General features: G+C 34.6%; 1 protein-coding gene across 35 annotated transcripts; it reads left to right on the plus strand.

The window, feature by feature from the left end:
• The first annotated feature begins 10301 nt into the window (after positions 1 to 10301).
• Positions 10302 to 17913, plus strand: LOC112710801 (serine/arginine-rich splicing factor SR30). 35 transcript variants are annotated; one of them, XR_011865627.1, is made up of 18 exons: positions 10366 to 10420; positions 10566 to 10616; positions 10772 to 10876; positions 11431 to 11496; positions 11594 to 11668; positions 11761 to 11869; positions 12042 to 12088; positions 12196 to 12253; positions 12925 to 12974; positions 13069 to 13125; positions 13402 to 13547; positions 13629 to 13676; positions 14940 to 16344; positions 16433 to 16582; positions 16717 to 16767; positions 16892 to 16925; positions 17464 to 17523; positions 17645 to 17913. XR_011865627.1 is itself a non-coding variant. In XM_072202863.1 (15 exons), the coding sequence occupies exons 3-14, from the start codon at positions 10790 to 10792 to the stop codon at positions 17503 to 17505; spliced, it is 819 nt and encodes a 272-aa protein (XP_072058964.1). In that variant the 5' UTR covers positions 10366 to 10420; positions 10566 to 10616; positions 10772 to 10789; the 3' UTR covers positions 17506 to 17523; positions 17645 to 17913. The 35 variants fall into 35 exon arrangements, 2 of the variants coding, with proteins under 2 accessions (XP_025618993.1, XP_072058964.1); XR_011865640.1 differs by lacking the exon at positions 10566 to 10616 and having other exon boundaries at positions 10302 to 10420; positions 16117 to 16344; positions 16427 to 16604; XR_011865641.1 differs by lacking the exon at positions 10566 to 10616 and having other exon boundaries at positions 10302 to 10420; positions 16117 to 16344; positions 16427 to 16582.
• Positions 17914 to 18658: the final 745 nt, after the last annotated feature.

An 18658-nucleotide genomic window follows, 5' to 3' on the forward strand; every position in this document is an offset into this window, starting at 1 on the left:
ACTCTTTCACATGACTCTTTGAATTCGGCTAAGAATGTAGTTCAATTAGTGTACGACACATGCATGATTTTCAATCACTCTAATTTTGAATAAGTGACATAATTCGGATTAGAACAACTTTTGAAAATTGTGCTTTCTTCTAAGGTTTAACTGGATAGGACTAACTTGAATACGTGACATATAATTCGACCTAAGGATTATTTTTAAATTTTATTAGAATCTAAATCAATTTTTGTGCTAAATCTATTTAATTAATTAGCTGATAACTAATTGATTTATTGAGAAACTGAGGAACCAAAGAATTCAGATTTGTCGTGAAAGATCATTGCATACATTAAGACAAGTAAAGAAGATTTGATTTCTCTAAGTTCATAAACATCTCTGAAACTCTTGACTCTCACCATCACTGTCTTTTCTCAAATCAACATTCAAATTCTCTGTCCGTAAGCATTCAAGCATTCAAGTTTTAAAGTTCTCAGCAAGACTCAATCTTACCCTCTTTAATCCAGGTTCTTTTAATCTAATTAGGTATTTAATATGATATTTTCTTGCTTAATCCTTTAATCCTTGTGGGAACGATATCTACTCACCGGGGTATTACTTGAGCGATCCGGTACACTTGTCGGTATTTGTGAGCTTCAATTTTCGCTCATCAGGAGTGGACTAAATTATGTTTCATTGCATGATCTGTTGTGTGTCTCATGTTGATAGGATATCCCTGTGATATGTGTTGATTGTCCTTGTTTATTCATTTTGAGAATGTTCACACTTAACTTGAAGTATTAAGACTGATCACCTTAATAATGTTTGTTTTGTGTGAACAAGACCACGATGAGTTCACAGAGGCGGAACGCTCGGGGAGCAACTCCCGATGACGACTAGACGATGGAAGAAAAATCTTTATGGACATAATGAACACTATGGCTAAAGTTGTGCGTGAGGCAGCAGTTGCTACTGCTAGGACAATTGATTGTCTGGGAGTGAGGAATGGGAACAGGAATGGAAAGAATAATGTGAATGGGATGCTGAGTTGGTGCATCCTGATAGACCTATGACCCTTGTTGCTTTTCTGAAAGTGAACCTGCTAAAGTTCAAGGGGACTATTGTTGCAATTGAAGCTAACAACTGATTCCAAAGAATTGAACAATCGTTGTGAGTGCAACATGTTTTGGAAGAACAGCATGTGAAGTTTGCAACTTACATGCTAGAAAGAAAGGTTGAGTACTGGTGGCAAGAGATACAGCGACTACTGCAACAAGATGAAGGTGAGATTCCTTGGTAAGTTTTTAAGAAAGAATTCTATAAGAAATATTTTTCTAGGACAGTGAGTGATGCCAAAGAGATCGAACTAATGTAGTTGAGGTAGGAAAGTATGTCGGTTGTTGAATACTCGGAAACTTGATGACTTGTGTAATTTCTCCAAGTTTTGTCAAGGGAACCCAACAGACTTTGAGGAATGAAAGTGTCTGAAGTCTGAAGAGAGACTCTGAGAAGAACTGATAAACTCTGTTGTCCTGTTAGACATAAGGAACTTTGCTGAATTAGTGAATAAAAGTCAATTGGTAAAAGAATGTTTGAAGAAACTGGCGATAAATCGAGCAAATTGTAGGGGGGCCTCAAGAATAGACTTTATTTAGGATCTAGCCCCTCAAGGTCACAACTTTAAATCCATTTATCAATTTCAATGCCAAAATAAAAATCAATAGGATGGTGACTTCATTGCTTGTAATAATAGCAACAACAATAACTATAATCTGGGACAGGAAGGAGGTCGACCTCAGCAAACTCAATGTATTTTGGTATGCTCAAGGTGTGGAAAATAACATGGTTGCAGGCTTTATCAATACGGTACAAAAGCATGTTATTACTACAAAAAAGAAGGGCATCTGGTAAGACACTGCCGAAAGAAGATGCTAGATGAGTCTTCTGGTTCCCAACACCAAGGAAGAGTGTTTACTATGATTATTAGTAATACCAACGGACCTAGTTATTTCATTCGAGGTGAATACTACACTATGAATTTATTTGTGATGGATGTTACGACAACTTCTTATGCGTACGTTAAATTTTGAGAGTAAAATTTTTGTTACGGAGGGTAGAATGTAACGACCTAGTTTTCAGTGAAACGGAATTTTTCTGAAAGTTAAGTGAAGCAGGCACCTCTACTGCACAGACACTACATCATCAAGCACCTCGCCATGTCATTAGCTATTAAACTAGCGAAAAATTGCATTTTCAAACCACTTCAATTAGAAATTTCGAAAATTCGAATATACGGTTAGACTCCGTTTAACAAGCCGATTTTAAATACGTAGAAAAAATAAATAATAATATTTTATGAAAATAATATTTTATTATGTTAATATTTTATTATGATAATAATATAATAACCGAATATAAAATCTACTGGCACTCTCTAATAAATTTACTTATGCTAATGCTTTATCATAGATCTTATATCCTCATGATTATCATGTTATTAATGTCATTTATACTAGTAGTTCATATATTTATCTCAAGATGTATTATTATTACTTGTGCTCTAATCAAGGTTCTAAAAATCGGTTCAAACCGTGAACCGGTGAGCAAGACGGTTCGGTTAGAAGCCATAACAGCTAAATTCAAAAATCGGTATTAAACCGTCAAACAAGCTGAGAACCGGTCGGTCAAACTGAACTGGAACCCGTCCGGTTTTCAAAAATCTTCGCCAAATGGCACCGTTTCGTTCATTGTGGGAAATCCTAACTCTGCGAACATGAACTTCTTCCCTAAAATCCAAACGAAGTACTCTGCCACGCCTGCTTCCTGTCCAACTCACGCGACACTTCTCCTCCTTCCTCTCTAACTCGAGCTCCTCCCTCACTCTCACACCTGCTCCGTCCAGCCACCTCGTCAAAGCCACCGCCTTGCTCGAAGCCGGTCGTCTCCACCGTTGTTCAAACTTAGAAGCCACCGTCGCCGCTGTAACATATCTCGCCTTATTCCTCCATCGCGCAGCCACTGTCCCGCCCTGCCGCCTCTGTTTCACCGCGTCAGCTCCACTGTCGTGCTCCTTGTCCCGCTCTGTGCTCTGTCTCGAAGGATCTAGTCTGTTCGTTAATTGATTGAGCAGGTATGTACATTCATCTTCCCCCTTGACTAAGCCCGATCGAGTTGGATTTTCACAACGATACTATAACCTCTGCTCCCTTTAGAAGTTTTTTATTTTGTTAACTGTAATTGTTGTTTTAAACTTTTAATTGGTTAGTTAATCTATGATTTTTCATCTTTCTTCTTTAATTATTGTTATCATTAGTCATTACTGTAATTTAGAATTATTGATGGTCTTGAATATTGATTCTGATATGCTATGGTTCTATTAATTGATTGATTTAGTTCTGGTAATTGTTGATTTGAACTTTGGTGAAGTTTTTCAGTTACCTAACTTGTTGGAATTGAACTTGAGCAACAACAAACTAGAAGGAAGCATCCCCTTTGACTTTAATTCATCAGAGCTCTCTACTCTCTTGATCTTAGTGGGAATTTGTTGAATGGAATAATACCAAGAGTGCTTGGACAATTGAAGTAGTTGCAGTGGTTAAATCTCTCTCACAACAATTTTTTTGGCACAATTCAATCTAATTTTAATGGCAGGTCAAGCTTAACTTTTGTCAAAATATCATACAACCAGTTAGATGGGCCTCTTCCAAATAACAGAGTCTTTCTTCATGCTTTAATTGAATCAGGGGCGGAGCCACATATAACAAAAGGGGGGCAATGGCCCCTCCCAAATTTTAATTTTCCTTATAAATTGTGTACAAATTTTATTTTAGCCCCCCCTTAAAAATTTTATTTTACTCTTTTTTTATTACAAGATTAATTTTTGACCCCTCCCTCAACTTCAACCTAGCTTCGCCCCTGAATTGAATCATTGAAAACTAACAAAGGCTTGTGTGGTAATGTCACTGGCTTGGTGCCATCCCCAAGCAGTGTTAGCGGCAAAAAGTCACAAGGTCATATTATTGGTTTTGCTTCTTATCTTTGGAGTATTAGCACTAACACTTTGTGTGACTGGTGTTTCAAAAAAATGCAACCAGAAGAACAATTTTCCATATGGAGTCATGATGGAAAAATAGCATTTGAAATCATCATTAAAGCTGCTAATAATTTTGATGACAAATATCTCATTAGCATTGGAGGGCAAGGATCCATTTACAATGCTGAGTTGTCTTTAGGTATGGTTGTTGCTGTGAAAAAAACTTTACATGGAATTAGATGTAGAGGATAAGTTCAATTGGAAGGCATTTGAAAATGGGATCAAAGCATTGACACATCATAAAACTGTATGGTTTTTGCCAGCATTAACGATTCTTCTTTTTGGTATATAAATTATAATTATGTTTTAGTATTTATATTTTATTTATTATTTATTATAAAATGGTTATTTCAGTTGAATCACGGTTGAATTGGTTGAACTAATAAACCAGTAAATCAGTAGTTAGAGTGGTTTGATTACTGTTCGGTTTTCAGAACTTTCGTTCTAATACATCTAGCTTTAGGAATGATCTCCTAAAAGATATTTTAACTAACAAACTAGGTGACTAAACACCTTAATGCTACAACCTCCTCTTCATTTGACATCACCAGCTTCCTTCTTCTTTCTCGTTGGCTAAAATTCATGAAAGAAAACCACAAAAACTTTCATGAACACTTAGCCTTCAAACTCAGTTTTCTTGAAATCTAAAACTCCTGCAAAAAATCTAAATCGATTAAAGTGTTCTTCTCTTTTTTCTCTTTACATCCATACCAATTTTCATAGAGTAAATCAAGGATTGTGGTTATTCTCTCCTCATAAAAGTTTTGGCCATGAAGAACCATGTTTAACTTGTTGTGTTTGATATTTTCTCTTTAGATCTCTTGTCTAGGTGCCTTGTGGACTAAGTAATCTTCAATTTCAGCAAGAGATAGGTGAGGGAATTCTTTCTAATATATGTTAGGAGATAAAGACAAAGAACTTGAACATTTGTTTTACTCAAGAGGTACGTATTAATTAAGGTTAACTGAGATATACTAAAAGCATATTAACAAATAGAGCACCGCTAGGGAAACAATGAGATATGTATACAATATATACAATGGGCTGTTTATTAGGTCCAATTAATATTAATAGAAAGAATTAATCAATTAATAACCCTAATCCAATTTTGGTTGTTTAGTTTAACATACCGCCTAATTTCTCATATTTACAATTTTTTCCCAAATCACTCAACCCCTTTGTTTCGGCGTTTTTTCCCTAACCCTCACACCCAAACCCTCCCAATCTTTGAACACACCACTAACGGCACAAACCCAAACCCTCCCAATCTTTGCACACACCCAAACCCTTGTGCAACCGAGGAAGGGCACCCATCAACCCAGTAATCCTCATCGTTGGCATCAAGGACGGTGCCCTTTTGGTCCTGAACATCCCGCCGTCTCTGCATCGGAGCCGCTGTGTGCGACGTCGCTGACCAGGAACGCAATCAAGGAGCGCTCACCCACGAAGCGAGCAGCATCAGAGTTACCATCGCGTGGGCGCTTTCTTCTCCTATCAACGGAGCAGGGGACCCGGGAAAAAACACCTACCTGCTCATCAACACACCGTTCACCGGAAACATAAAGAACATCATCTCTAGAAGAATCATAACCATCGAATGTAAGTGAGTTTTGTTGTTCATTTTTGGATTGGTAATCGCTGTTGCATGTTTGAAATTAAATATATTTTGCTGATTAAATCACTGATGACCCTTGGTGAAAAAGTAGTGGTTGCTGTTTATTATCGCAGAGACTGTCGAGTATGTAGCTAGTTTATGATCTTGATATGCTTGTTTTTTTAATTTTGGCGCGGGAGAGGTCGGAAGAGTGTGGGATCGTGTTTATAAGCAGTCAAATTTAAATCCTTTTTGTCCCTTTCCGTGTGGACCATGTGCATGCAACGTGACGTATCCAGACTGACCATTGTTGAAAATGGGTTGATATTTGTTGGATGGTTACTTTAATAGTATGTTGGATGGTCACTTTAATAGTATGTTGGATGGTCACTTTTAAGTTTGCAAGTAGCAATTTATATATACTAATGTTGCAAAAGAACTTTAGGAATTAATAGACCATATATCAGCAGATTTTTCATAAATGTGTATTCCATACATAATTTCTAACAATCTTATGCAATAGTTCATAGTTTCTGCAAATGCATTTACATAAAAGTGATCTATTTTTAATTGATAAAAACATGATTTGAAATTTTGAGTTCTTTAAATCTGATGATTAAAGCAAGATATTAACCATAATTCAACTGATTATCATGATTATATGTTGGAAGAGAACCTGTTATTTAACCATTCGTATATGCTTCTTTGGCCATTTGTGGCCTTGTTTTTACATTATAAAAGATGATATTTTTTTACATAAAATAAACTATTTTGCATAAATACCTAACTCACTCTTGGTTAATAGGAACTTTCTAGTTTTATACAGAAGAACTAGTGCTTCTTTATGCTAGTACATGCACCTACATGCATAGATACCTAACTCATTCTTTATTAAGACTAATAGGATTTTGCACTATTTTGTTAACTACTTTACTCTAATCTCTGAAGATATTATACCTCCATGTAAATATGAACATCTAACTCTTATATAAATAAGCATCTATGGTGAACAATTCAACGAACCATTCTCACGTTATTAGGCTGCTGACCGTCGACAACAAAATGTTCTGGAGCTTCTTCTGGTGGTTTCGATGGATTGTGGTCAGGAATGAATGATGGAACATGACACAGAGATTGCATGATCTTACACGCCATTTACGAACTACCAAGTGGTGATGGACGTATCAAAGGAGAGACAATATTAACTCCTTAATCTTGCACGATGAATAAACCGAATAGACCACTGGCTGGTTGGGCAGGTGGACTTGATGCGGTGCCGCCGGAAGGAGCCACACGCTGGGAATGTGCTTCTGGGTGTTCACCGGTACGGACTTCGACGTCTCCGGGAGCGACTTCCAGTGATAACACACGAGCCAGTGAGAAGATGAGATAGTAACGTCGGCGAGAAGGGTTATGTTCTTGGTTGTGTCGGCGACGTTCATAGAGAATAGATCATGGTTTGTGTTTTGGTTTAACTGAATCCTAATTTTTTGAACCATTCAAATTAACAAATCTTCATAATTAATGATTGTAACTATAATTCAGTATTAATTTCAATTAAACCCTGAGTACACATAATCTAATTTTAATTTCAATTAAACCCTCCATTGTATGCATTGTATAATAAGAGTATTGGTTCCTCGTATTTTTCCTGACAAATATCAATTATAGGAAGAAAGAGTTCAAGTTTTCTGAAATATATGAAAAGATGAACAATTAATTGCATTAATGGAGCCAATAGACAATAAAATAACTACTTTTTATTAATTAATATGAAAATTGCATCAAATATACATAATTTTTATTTCTATGTTAATAATCATATATTTTCTAATAGGTTCCTTCTTGAAATTTATTTTATTAGTTGGAAAGATACAATTAAAGTAAACAAAATTCAATTTTAAAAAATGATTAAAAAAAATGTTGATCCAAAAAATAAAAGAGAATATAATCATTGTAATGGAAGTGTTATAAATATATGCCTATTATCTATCTCATATTTTCTATTATATAAACAAAAAAAATTTTGACCAAAAAGATTATAGATTGATCTTAAGATATCAACGGAAATTATGTGCACATGCTCAATTAAGTTGTGAAAAACAAATTTATACTAGTGATAGTAAAATAAACTTTTTTTTCTTTTTTTCAGCAACAAACTTATAAAAGCGAAATCAACTCATGCTAATAAAAAACAACATTGCATGTGCTTATTATTAGATTAAAAAAGCGCACAAAAAGAAGTAATATTAATTAGAAATAGATTTGAGAATATAGAGGGAGATTAATGACTTCTTTTATTATACATGTGTAGAAAATTTAATGCAAAATAAAAAATTTTAATTCTACAAGTTTTATTAATTTTTTCTCTTAAATCGTCATTCAAATTTAATAAAATTGACATTGGCATATAGTAAATTTATTGGTTCGTAAATTTTATAGTTTCTCAAATGCTCAAGATTTATTGATAAGGTGATGTAAGAGGAATCATGAAGAATTTTTACTCAGTATAAATTTAAAAATTATTTTAGGTCTATTTTAATTTTTTTTATAGTTAAATTTACAGTTAAGTACGGTTTTGGTCTTTAACGTAGGAGACGAAAAAAATTTTTATTCCTGACTTTTTTTTCTATAAAATGGTTTCGAATGTTTAACTTAGTTTTAAAACTGTCATTCAGACCAAAATTTCCCTTCCCTTTCTTCCCTATTCTTTCTCCTTCTTCTCCAAAATTAAGTAGAAACATAAGTCGAATCAAAACCAGACGCAAAAGCAGAAACAACAACAATGAAACAATATAATAAACATTAAAAAATAGATAATAGATCAACAAATCTGTATAATAAAACAATGAAACAATGTAATCAAACAAAAGCAGAAGTAGGAGCAGGAACAGAAGTAGGAACAGAACAACAACAACAACAACAACAATAAAACAATGTAATTAACCAGAAGTAGAAGCAACAATAACCAGAAGCAGAAGCAACAATAACCAGAAGTCAACAACATAATAAAAGCAGAAGTAGAAGAAGATTAGAAGCAGAAGCAGAAGAAGAATGGAAGCAGAAGTAGAAGTAGAAGCCGGTGAGCCACCCGAACCACCCTCCTTCTCTTTTCTTCTTCCTCTCCTCTTTTCTCTTCTCCTCTGTTCACTGTCCCTTGGCCGATCCGCCATCACAGTGCCGCCACCCTTTTCTTCTTCTCTCTTTGCGCTACCCTAGCGCTACCGTCACAATGCGAAGCCCTCTTCTTTCCATCGGCTCACCTCTAGTTCGCGCCATCGTATTTGAGCTCCACCATCACTGTCGGCCTCTCCTCCACTCACCATCATAAAACCACAGAAACCTTCCCCTGTTCTTGCCTCGAACCAGAACCCACTGCCATCGAGCATCTCCGTCGAGTCCAGAAGAGCAGCGGTGAGGTCCAGCGACTGAACGACGAGGAGCAGCGGCATCGACGAGGAGCAGCGACGGTGGCCCTTCCCCTTCCCTTCCCTCTCTTCTTCCCTAAAGCAACTCCCTTCCCCAGCATGAATCCCTTCCCCCTTTCCCCCTTATTCAATGTTTTCTTTTTTTTTTTTTTAAGTTAGAGGTATTTTTGGAATAAAAATTAAAATTTGATAAAAAAAGATAATTTTAAATCAAATTAGAACTTTCGGGACTATTTTATAGGCGAAAAAAGGCCGAAGAAGAAAAAAATTTTCGACCCCTACGTTAGGGACTAAAATCATACTTAATCCTTAAATTTATAAATTCTAAAAAAGACATAATTATTTTTTTCACTTTTTGTAGACAAAATGAAAGATTCTTTAAATACAGATAGATATTTTAATACCACTTGACAAAAATTTATAAACAAAAATAATATACATATATTTGAATATAATTCATCTTTTGTAAATAATTTTGACAGAAAAAATATTAAAATTGATTTGTATATTAATTTTTTTGAGAATTAAAATATTTATTTTTAAAAATTTTAGGGATTAATTGGAATAATACTCTATCTAAAACTAAATTAAAAACTAATTTATTTGTTGGAATAAAATTTTAAAAATTAACCTGTGTACTAATTTTTTTTAAAAATTAAAATATTTACTTTTAAAATTGGTAAGAATCGAATTGGATAATTAATCTTGCCACTTTTTTAATTTTGACATGGAGTAAATAATGGTGTATGGCATAGTTATGGGGATATAGAGTGTTTTAATGGATGATAATTGGGTCAAGCAAATCGGACGGTCCGATGGGAGGGAGAGTAATCGAACGGTCTAATTACAATAATCGGAAGGTTCGATTTGTATACTCTGAATTTTTTAAATTTTTTAATCACAAATCAGAGGGTCCGATTTATGTACTCTAAATTTTTTCAATTTTTTAAACATAAATCGGATGGTTCGATTTGTATACTCCCACAATTTTAAAAAACACAAAAAATTACAATATTAAAATATATCACTCATTTTACTTCCATATCAAATTTTTTTAGCCTAATCTAACTTCTATATTGGAAAACTACCGGTCAGTGTCATCTGCGGAAGACACGTATGAAAATTCATTGGCCTTGAACGGCGTAGATTTCATGGTTGAGTTCTTGGGAACCATGGAAGGCCATGCACGTGTCGTCTCAACACTTGTCCACTTCTCCGTGCTCTGATTTTGCTCAATAAATATATTCTCTCTATCTGTCTCTGTTTCTCTCTCACTTTAACCCTCACCTTCTATAAGCTTCTCTCAGCTTCTTCTCATTTCAGGTACGCTTCTTTGTCTTCTCTCTCGAATCCTCAACACTGTTCATTACCATTTCCTTCATCCGTGTCCAATTCTTCTTTAAGATTCCTAATACACAGGATTTCATTCTAGTTAGTGCATTTTTTTTTTCGGAAACCATATGTTAAGGTTTAAACTACGTTAAGCGGATTATTGTCTGGGAAGGCTCGGAGTGAAAAGGTCTTGATTGTTATTTTAAACACTCTTAATTTCATTTCATTTTCCCTGATCAGTACTTTATCAACTTATGATTGTTATTATTGTGATGATGATTAGTGTTAATTATTAGTTTGTTTGGAGATTTATGACGAAAAATGACTAAGTGAGTTAAACAGTGCTTCGGGCGAAGAAAAATGGCTAGACGGTCTAGTCGCACAATTTATGTTGGCAATCTTCCTGGCGATGTTCGCTTGAGGGAAGTAGAGGATCTTTTCTACAAGGTACTTTTATTTATTTATTGTTATCTATTATTGTTTTTATTATATGTCCAAAAACATATATAAATTCAGGTTATCTTCACGGTTATGTTAAATAATTTTGAAAGTCTTTAAACATTGATTGTCACTTTTTGTTTAGTTTAGCATTTGGATGAGATATGGTTTCATTTCCAGAGTATACTTTGGGGGATAAAAAAAAGGCTGAATTAAGCAGTGAAGAATCCTTAATTCTATCAATTATTATGCATTGTATTCGTGGAATGGATCATCTCAATTGGAGATTCCACTTGACTATATCAAGTCGTGGTTTCCACCATTGATGGCAAGATTGATCCTTATATAAAACTTACAAGAGAATCTAATCAATAGTGAAGATCTATATTTGACTTGGTCAATTGAAATTTTCAGTTGAGCTTTGAAGTCTCATTCCAATTTTTTTTTCTTCCAGCCATGGTAATGGGGAACACGAAATTTGTTTTGGAATGTCATTGTAGACAAGTACATCTGGAATTTGTTGCTGATGATCCTTAATTGTGTTGTTTTTCCTCTAATTGCAGTTTGGTCCTATTGTTGACATTGATCTGAAGATTCCTCCGAGACCACCAGGTTATGCCTTTGTGGAGGTGTGTCTGAATTTCATGTTGTAAGGATATGAGGGAGTATTTTCCTCAGGGTCTAGGTCACTTTTTTACATTGTGTATTGAACATTATATATTGCAGTTTGAGGATATCCGTGATGCTGAAGATGCCATTTACTATAGAGATGGTTACAACTTTGACGGTTTTCGCTTACGGGTTAGTGCATTTTTGCTTACTTTTCTTGTCCTTTGGACCTGGAACAATATCTTCAATTATTATGAAGTTTTGACCTTTATTTGTTACTGTAGGTTGAACTTGCACATGGTGGACGGGGTCATACATCATCAGTAGACCGCTATAGTAGCTATAGTGGTAGTAGCAGTAGCCGCGGAGTTTCCAGGCGTTCCGATTATCGTGGTATGCATTATTTCTTCATTGAATTTTTTATAGCTATGTATCTCTCTATACTAGTTTATTCTTATTTTTTTCTTTCTTTATTTCTATTTTTCCATAGAAAGAAACTCTTCTTTTGTTGACTTTTTCTCTTTTTCTTCCTTTTTTGGTTGTTTTTTATTTTGTGTTTGTGTAGTTCTTGTCACAGGATTACCCCCTTCTGCTTCATGGCAAGACCTGAAAGTATGGACTGATTCTTCACTACAAACACTTGAGATACGCTAGAGTTTTCGCGTGCAGGGGATTGATGGTATTTTTAATGTTTGCTTATTGTCGTTTTACATGGTTAGGATCATATGCGAAGAGCTGGTGATGTGTGTTTTTCTCAAGTCTTCCGTGAGCGTGGTGGTAAGCGTATTAAAATAGAAATTGGCTTAAGTTTCGTTTCATTTGATTTCAAAATGGTTAATGCTGATTGCTGAGGGGTGCTCAGTGCACAGCACACACATATCCACTGCCTAGATGTTAAGTTCAAGTAGAATGAGGAAATTCCTTTATGCCCTGCATTTTTTTCCTTGCAAAATTAATGAGGAAGGGTAATGATACAGGAAGATTTAGATCTTAGGCATTGAGAGGTGAGATATAAAGTTGTCTTTGGTAAAACAAGTATTCGGGTTATTCAAGAAGTTGTTGGGATTGTTAGTTGGATGGGCTCGTAAGGGCTAAATAGTCACCATAATAATATTGAATCAGGCTATACTTTATAACTGCATATTAGTTTGTATACAACAATAATCTGTCGTCTGAGATTTCTCCAAGCATCATATCAATCTTTATTTGAACAGAATAAGCTAGCCCAGTGATATTGGCTGTTTGAGTTGGTTATGTTTTCTAGTAATTTCAAATGGTGATATTGATGTAGGTGGCTGGGTGAATAACTTATTTTAGGGGAAAGTCAGTGTAGGAAAAATTGCCAATTGTCTCTTTATTGCAACTCTGAGATTAACTTCCTAGGCTTTTTTGAGCTAGTCTTTTTGTTCCTATTTTCACATGATTTATTAATGTTGGTATACTTGTAGGTATGACTGGGATAGTGGATTATACAAATTATGATGACATGAAATATGCTGTAAGTGTTGTAAACCCTTGTCATGTAATATTTTTCATGAGCTGGATTTTTCATGATATTAATATTTTTAACTATTAATGGTACTTCCTTACAGATAAGGAAGCTTGATGACTCGGAATTCAGAAATGCCTTTTCTCGGTCATACATACGGGTGGGTGGATATTATATTTTGTTACATCCTGCATTCTATTTATGTTTTTGGAATTTACTTTTTTATTTATTTATTTTTGGGTATATTTTGTAGTTTCTTTTGATACGGTCACAGTCTGGTCAGTTCAGATTTCTATGAATCCTGGATAACAATGATTTATTTGAATGCATTTGTGATTATGAATGAGAAAATACCTGTTATTTAGTTATTCTACACATGCTCCAAGAGGGAAAAAAAAGACTTGGTTATATGAAGCAAAATTGCTATTTGTTCCAGGTCAGGGAATATGATCGCCGGAGTTATTCTAGAAGCCCCAGTCGTGATTCAAGGAGGAGCTATTCGAGAAGCCTCAGCCGCAGTCCATATGTGTCGCGAAGTCGAAGCTATAGTCGAAGTCCTAGCTATAGTGACAGGAGCAGAAGGTTCATGTTGGTTGCATTGGTGAAGAATAATAAGTATAATTTCGGTAATTCAAAGAATTGACAAATTTTTCATTTTTGCAGTTGGTCTCCAAAACCAAAGCATTCTCGGCGTTCGTTATCTCGCTCAAGGTCAGTTTCTACCTAGCCTTATTCTGTGTGCAGTTTAGTGCTTTCTGGTATGATTTTGTGAGATATGTATGCATCTGTCTAATGGATAAGTTTTAATCTCCTTATTAGTCTATGTGTGTGTAATCATTAGAATGACTAAGCCATTTTTCTTAGAATATGTAAATTTAATGGCACTTAAAATTATTGTTATCATCTGGGAACTGAGATTGTAGAACGTGTTCTATGTCTATGGTGATTCAAAATTCTAGATGATGCATAAAAATTCAATGGTGAAAATCTTTTTGCCTTTCCCATCTGGCTTATATTTTAGAGTAAAGTGACAAATAAATCCTTGGGATTTACACTTCGGACAGATTTGTCCTTAAAGGAAAAAAAGTACCAATAAAGTCTTCCAGAATAGCAGATGTGGACACACTATCTTCAAATTAACCCCTATGATTAGAGTAGAAGGTCTTAATTTGAACTAACTTGTTCACGTTTATTATCCTGGAGGATTTTTTTGGGTACTTTTTTTTTCTTTTGGGACTAATTTGTTTGAAATGTAAATTTTTCAGGAGTTTATTTGTCAGTTTACTCTATATTTTGTTTGGGGATCAGGGATGAAATGAGGCGACATACATCAATGTCGGGCTACACCGCCAAAATCGTAGAAAATTTTTATAAGTTAGACAGGAATACATGTACCTGCCCCCAAAGCCACTCATACTAATTTTATTTTATCTCGAGACAAAAATATTTATTGAGTTTGATTTTACTAAATTAGATCCTCTTTAAGAACAAAATAAAAACCAACAGTATAAAAGAGTCTTGCACTCCAATTATATAGTTCAATTTATATGATTCTTAAGTAATATATGATTTGAGATCTTAAAATTCTTTTAATTTTGAAGTCTATCAAATTACACTAGCAAGAGCACCCTTTTATTAGCAAATGAACACCCAGAACTTTTTATGCTATGGAAATTCTAACAAGCTTGTTCTATAATCAAATAGGAATTGAATGATTGAATAATTTTTTGTTAATATACCCTTGAGGGAGAGACATTTGATAATTGTGTTAATAATAGAAAGCAGCATATGAAAATAAGAAACTCAATTTTGAAATTTAGTACATATATTATGTGAGCCTTCTCATTGTACTTGTATATTTATTTTGTAGCAAAATAGGTGAATTGAGGAGTTAAATTAAAATAGTGACTAGACACGCTTAGATTGTTTTAATGAGCTTCTTCACTTCTCACTTTATATTTATTATCATTTTAGAGGATCAAAATCTCCTACTTTTGTTCCCGTTGACTAAATTCTCTGGATCTGTTACTGCTGGTGAATCTGTTGGGAGATATCCAAATAATAAGACAGGTGGAGTGGCAGACACCATATTCTGCATACTCCAGATATCATGCACTATCAGGAATGTAAAATTGCTTCTGGTTAATTATGTGATATTTATTAATGCTTTTCATCCAAGATTGTTTTCCCCTAAAATTTTGTATATGTTATCGTTGATTCATGTTTAAATACATCTTTATTCATGTAAAACAAGTGAACTAGTGCCAACTTTTTGCCAAAGCCAGTAATGCCAGCAATCTCTACTATGTTGGACAAGCAAAACCCCAGTCAAGCTTTTAGATTAGGTGCACATTATCTCTATTGTCTGTTAGTAGATGTGAAAGCCTTGTTGATACAAGCAAAGAGTTTTGTCATATTGTCTTCAAGTTCTCACTTAGATTACTGTGTTTGGAGTAGTAGAGATAGTGGATTATAATTATCAAGTAATCAGTTTACCTGGAGCAGCTTGTGTGGTGATTTGGTAATACCAACCTATTTTGAGGCCCAGATGATAGAGAAATTATTGTTGTTAGTCAATTGAGTGACAATGATAACTGTTGGCTGATTTCAAGTAGGGTTTGTTTACCTCATTAATTATTTTTTAGCCCAAAATGTACTCTGCAATTTTTAGGAGTTTCTCGTCGCTTCTTACACCTCTTTATATAGATGATTTTGGTGTAATAGTTTGATTCATTAGACAAGGTTCTTGATTATGTGGAATTTGTGCTATTTGACTTTTCAAATGCGTTGTGTCTAGAATTCTAGGTGGAGATGGAAACTCTTTTAAGCCTCTGCTGTTATATGGATATGACATCATCCCTTTATTTCACATTTAATTAAGACCTTCAATTTTCAATGACCTTGAGAGATGTCATTCATTTTATTTCATGGATGGTTTGCACGTTTATGTTGCGTTTCTAGAAATTCCTATTTGTGTCTCAAAAGTCAAACTGAATGCATGTTTCTGTTTCCCTATTTTTGCAACTTAAAGGGAGTGTCTTCTTTCCTTGAAGTTTTCTTGTGTTTTCAAAGAAAACTTTTTGGTATGTTCTGTCTACTTTGCTGTTCTCACAAAGCCAAATTTTGTGTTTACTTTGTTGTTCTCATATAGCGAATTGCTGTGCGCTAGAAGTATCAGCAATTAAGCATAATTCCTCATACGTGGAAAGGTGGATGGGGCATTGGTAAAGTGGATTGTCAGCTTTTGCCAATAATTTACTCGATGTTCATTAGGCTTGGCTCTTGTTTTCTAGATGTGGCCTTTTCTGGTGACCTGGGAACTTCGTGTTAGGACCTGAGGGTATGTGGTGCTCAAAACGCCTGCAACTTTTGGTCCAAGGTAATATTGTTTAATTGATGAGCACCTGTGAAACACCTTAATGCTGCGACTAACGGTAACAGTGATGATATATTGATTTAAGGCACAGTCTGCAATTGTTGGCTGGATGCCTATAGATGGATGAGTTGCAATCTAAAAGGTGGATTACCATGAACCAAGTGCTATTGTTACCGACCATTTCAAACCAGCAGAGTTACAATTCGTAAATTACAACATAGTCTCTGGTTTAAGTTCTGGGGTCAGCCATATTCATCTGCTAGGTTTCCTTTTATTGTCCTGTGTTGGGTTTGTTTTGGTTAAAATGTTGGGTATAATTGGTTGAAGGTATCGTGCTGCTGACAATAGATTGTTTGGCAATTGTTGAGACTATAGACGTGCGATGAATTGGGTTCTTATTCACTTGGATCCCGCGCAAGATTTGTGGTAGATTGATTTCTTCCTTGTGGTTTGGTAACCTTGATGTGGAATATTGGTCTCGTGGATGGAACTTCTTCTGTGGATCATTCTGCATACTGATTTGAGTTTTGTTCGTTCTAAAATTTTGCAGATCTGTCTCAAGATCCAGATCTCCTTATTCATCTGTAAGTGCTATCTAGCCAGTATTACTCTTTTATTTAGAAAAGCAGAGCAAAGTCTAGGTTATTTTTATGTTTTCTTTAGATTTGCATGGCTGCAAGCGTGCGGCAAGGGCCCCCCCGCCCCCCCCCCCCCCTCTTCCCAAAAAAAAAAGCAATATCGTATTTGATCTATGTCACAATAAAGCTTGAAAAAAAGACAAAAAAGGTGGGTGAAATGGAAGGTAGACAAATGCCAAGAGGTAGAGGAAGAGCTAAAAAGGACCATATGTGATGTGGTCAAAAGAAATCTGTGTGAAGGACCCCATTAGAAATATGATACATGGTAGGATGTAATGCAGTAATGGTGTCATTCGATCCATATAGTCGATCCCACATAGTGGGATAAGCCTTTGTTGATGATGATGTTACTTTTAATTTTTTTTTCAAGCAATAACAAAGAAGTAAACAAGGCTGTTAGGAATTGAATGTGCTGGAAACTTAATGTAAAGATGAACTCATTCTGCAATATCAATTTAATGCCATGGTTTTATGTATTATGCAGCCTCGACCTTACAGTCGAAGCCAAAGTCCAAGGAGCATGTAATAGTCTCACCCGACCCCAGTAAGTTTATTGCCCCCAACTTGTAATCATTTGATGTGGCTTGTTTAAGAAAGTGTTATATGTACATATCTGGAACTCTTTCTTAATATTATTGATTTCTGACAATAGATCCCATTGATAGGTGAGATCTGATGAATGCAGCCATTCTGTTGAGTTTGCTTTGGAGACTTGCCATTGACTCTGTATTTTCTATACTACAATTTTAATCTGACAAGTGAGACCTAGGATACATACCATTGTAGCTCTATCTTATTATGTACTTGAATTTTAAAGTTGTCATGAGGAGTTTATATCTGGTAGATTATAGCAAATTGATATGAAATATTAAACTATGGATGGGGTATGTATGTTACATTCTGTCCGATATTAGATTTGGTTAGTTGTTGCCTATTGACGGTGTTCGTGCTCGATTTTCTCTTATAAGCTCTAACGAGTCTGATCTTCACGTAAATTGTTTGCAGAATTGTATTTATATTTTGACTATTAAATTTTATTTAGAATATATGCTGCTGCTCTTTTTATCTTATTTTAAATCTTTGGTAGGAAACACTCAATTTTATCAACAATAATGTTTACCATATTTTTCTGAGTTGATGTACTGACAGTGGAAAGTATTTTATATCATACAATCATCTGTTTTTTTGAATGACTATTTATATGGTTAATATGAAAAGTTATTTTTACTGATATGATGTTACATAATTGGATGTACGTGTACAATTATTTTACTCTGACAATGTATCACAATTAATTTTTTTTTATTATTCATGGTTTTACAAAGGGTTTTAACTCTCTTGCCTTTGTTTTTCACCCAATTGGTTTCTTGGAGACGCTGACATGTTATCCATCACATTCATAGATTTCTTTTGTTTTTAAAATCCATAATTAAACTGCGGAGTAGTTTAATTAGTATATTGTATAAAATTATATTGTCAATGAAGTATATCTAGGATTAATCGTGGAGTAGATTTTAAACAAATTTTTTTTGTTAATTTTGTTATTAGTTGACTTGACAACATAATAGAGTCCGCCAAATCAAATTTATAACATATGACAATCATCCCTTATATCTCTTATAGTTAAAAAATTCTTAAACATCTTTGGTATTCCGACCCTAAAACAATATCTTTGACAT

The sequence above is a fragment of the Arachis hypogaea genome, chromosome 9, assembly GCF_003086295.3.
Source record: "Arachis hypogaea cultivar Tifrunner chromosome 9, arahy.Tifrunner.gnm2.J5K5, whole genome shotgun sequence".
In the NCBI taxonomy this organism is placed as follows: Eukaryota; Viridiplantae; Streptophyta; class Magnoliopsida; order Fabales; family Fabaceae; genus Arachis; species Arachis hypogaea.

What these genes read in the sequence shown, in the direction of transcription:
- LOC112710801 (XM_025763208.2), top strand. Translation starts at nt 10,790, where the DNA reads ATGGCTAGACGGTCTAGTCGCACAATTTATGTTGGCAATCTTCCTGGC. An exon ending in TTGACGGTTTTCGCTTACGG is followed by an intron (nt 11,669 to 11,760) that starts GTTAGTGCATTT and finishes TTGTTACTGTAG; the next exon opens with GTTGAACTTGCACATGGTGG. An exon ending in CAGGCGTTCCGATTATCGTG is followed by an intron (nt 11,870 to 12,041) that starts GTATGCATTATT and finishes GTGTTTGTGTAG; the next exon opens with TTCTTGTCACAGGATTACCC.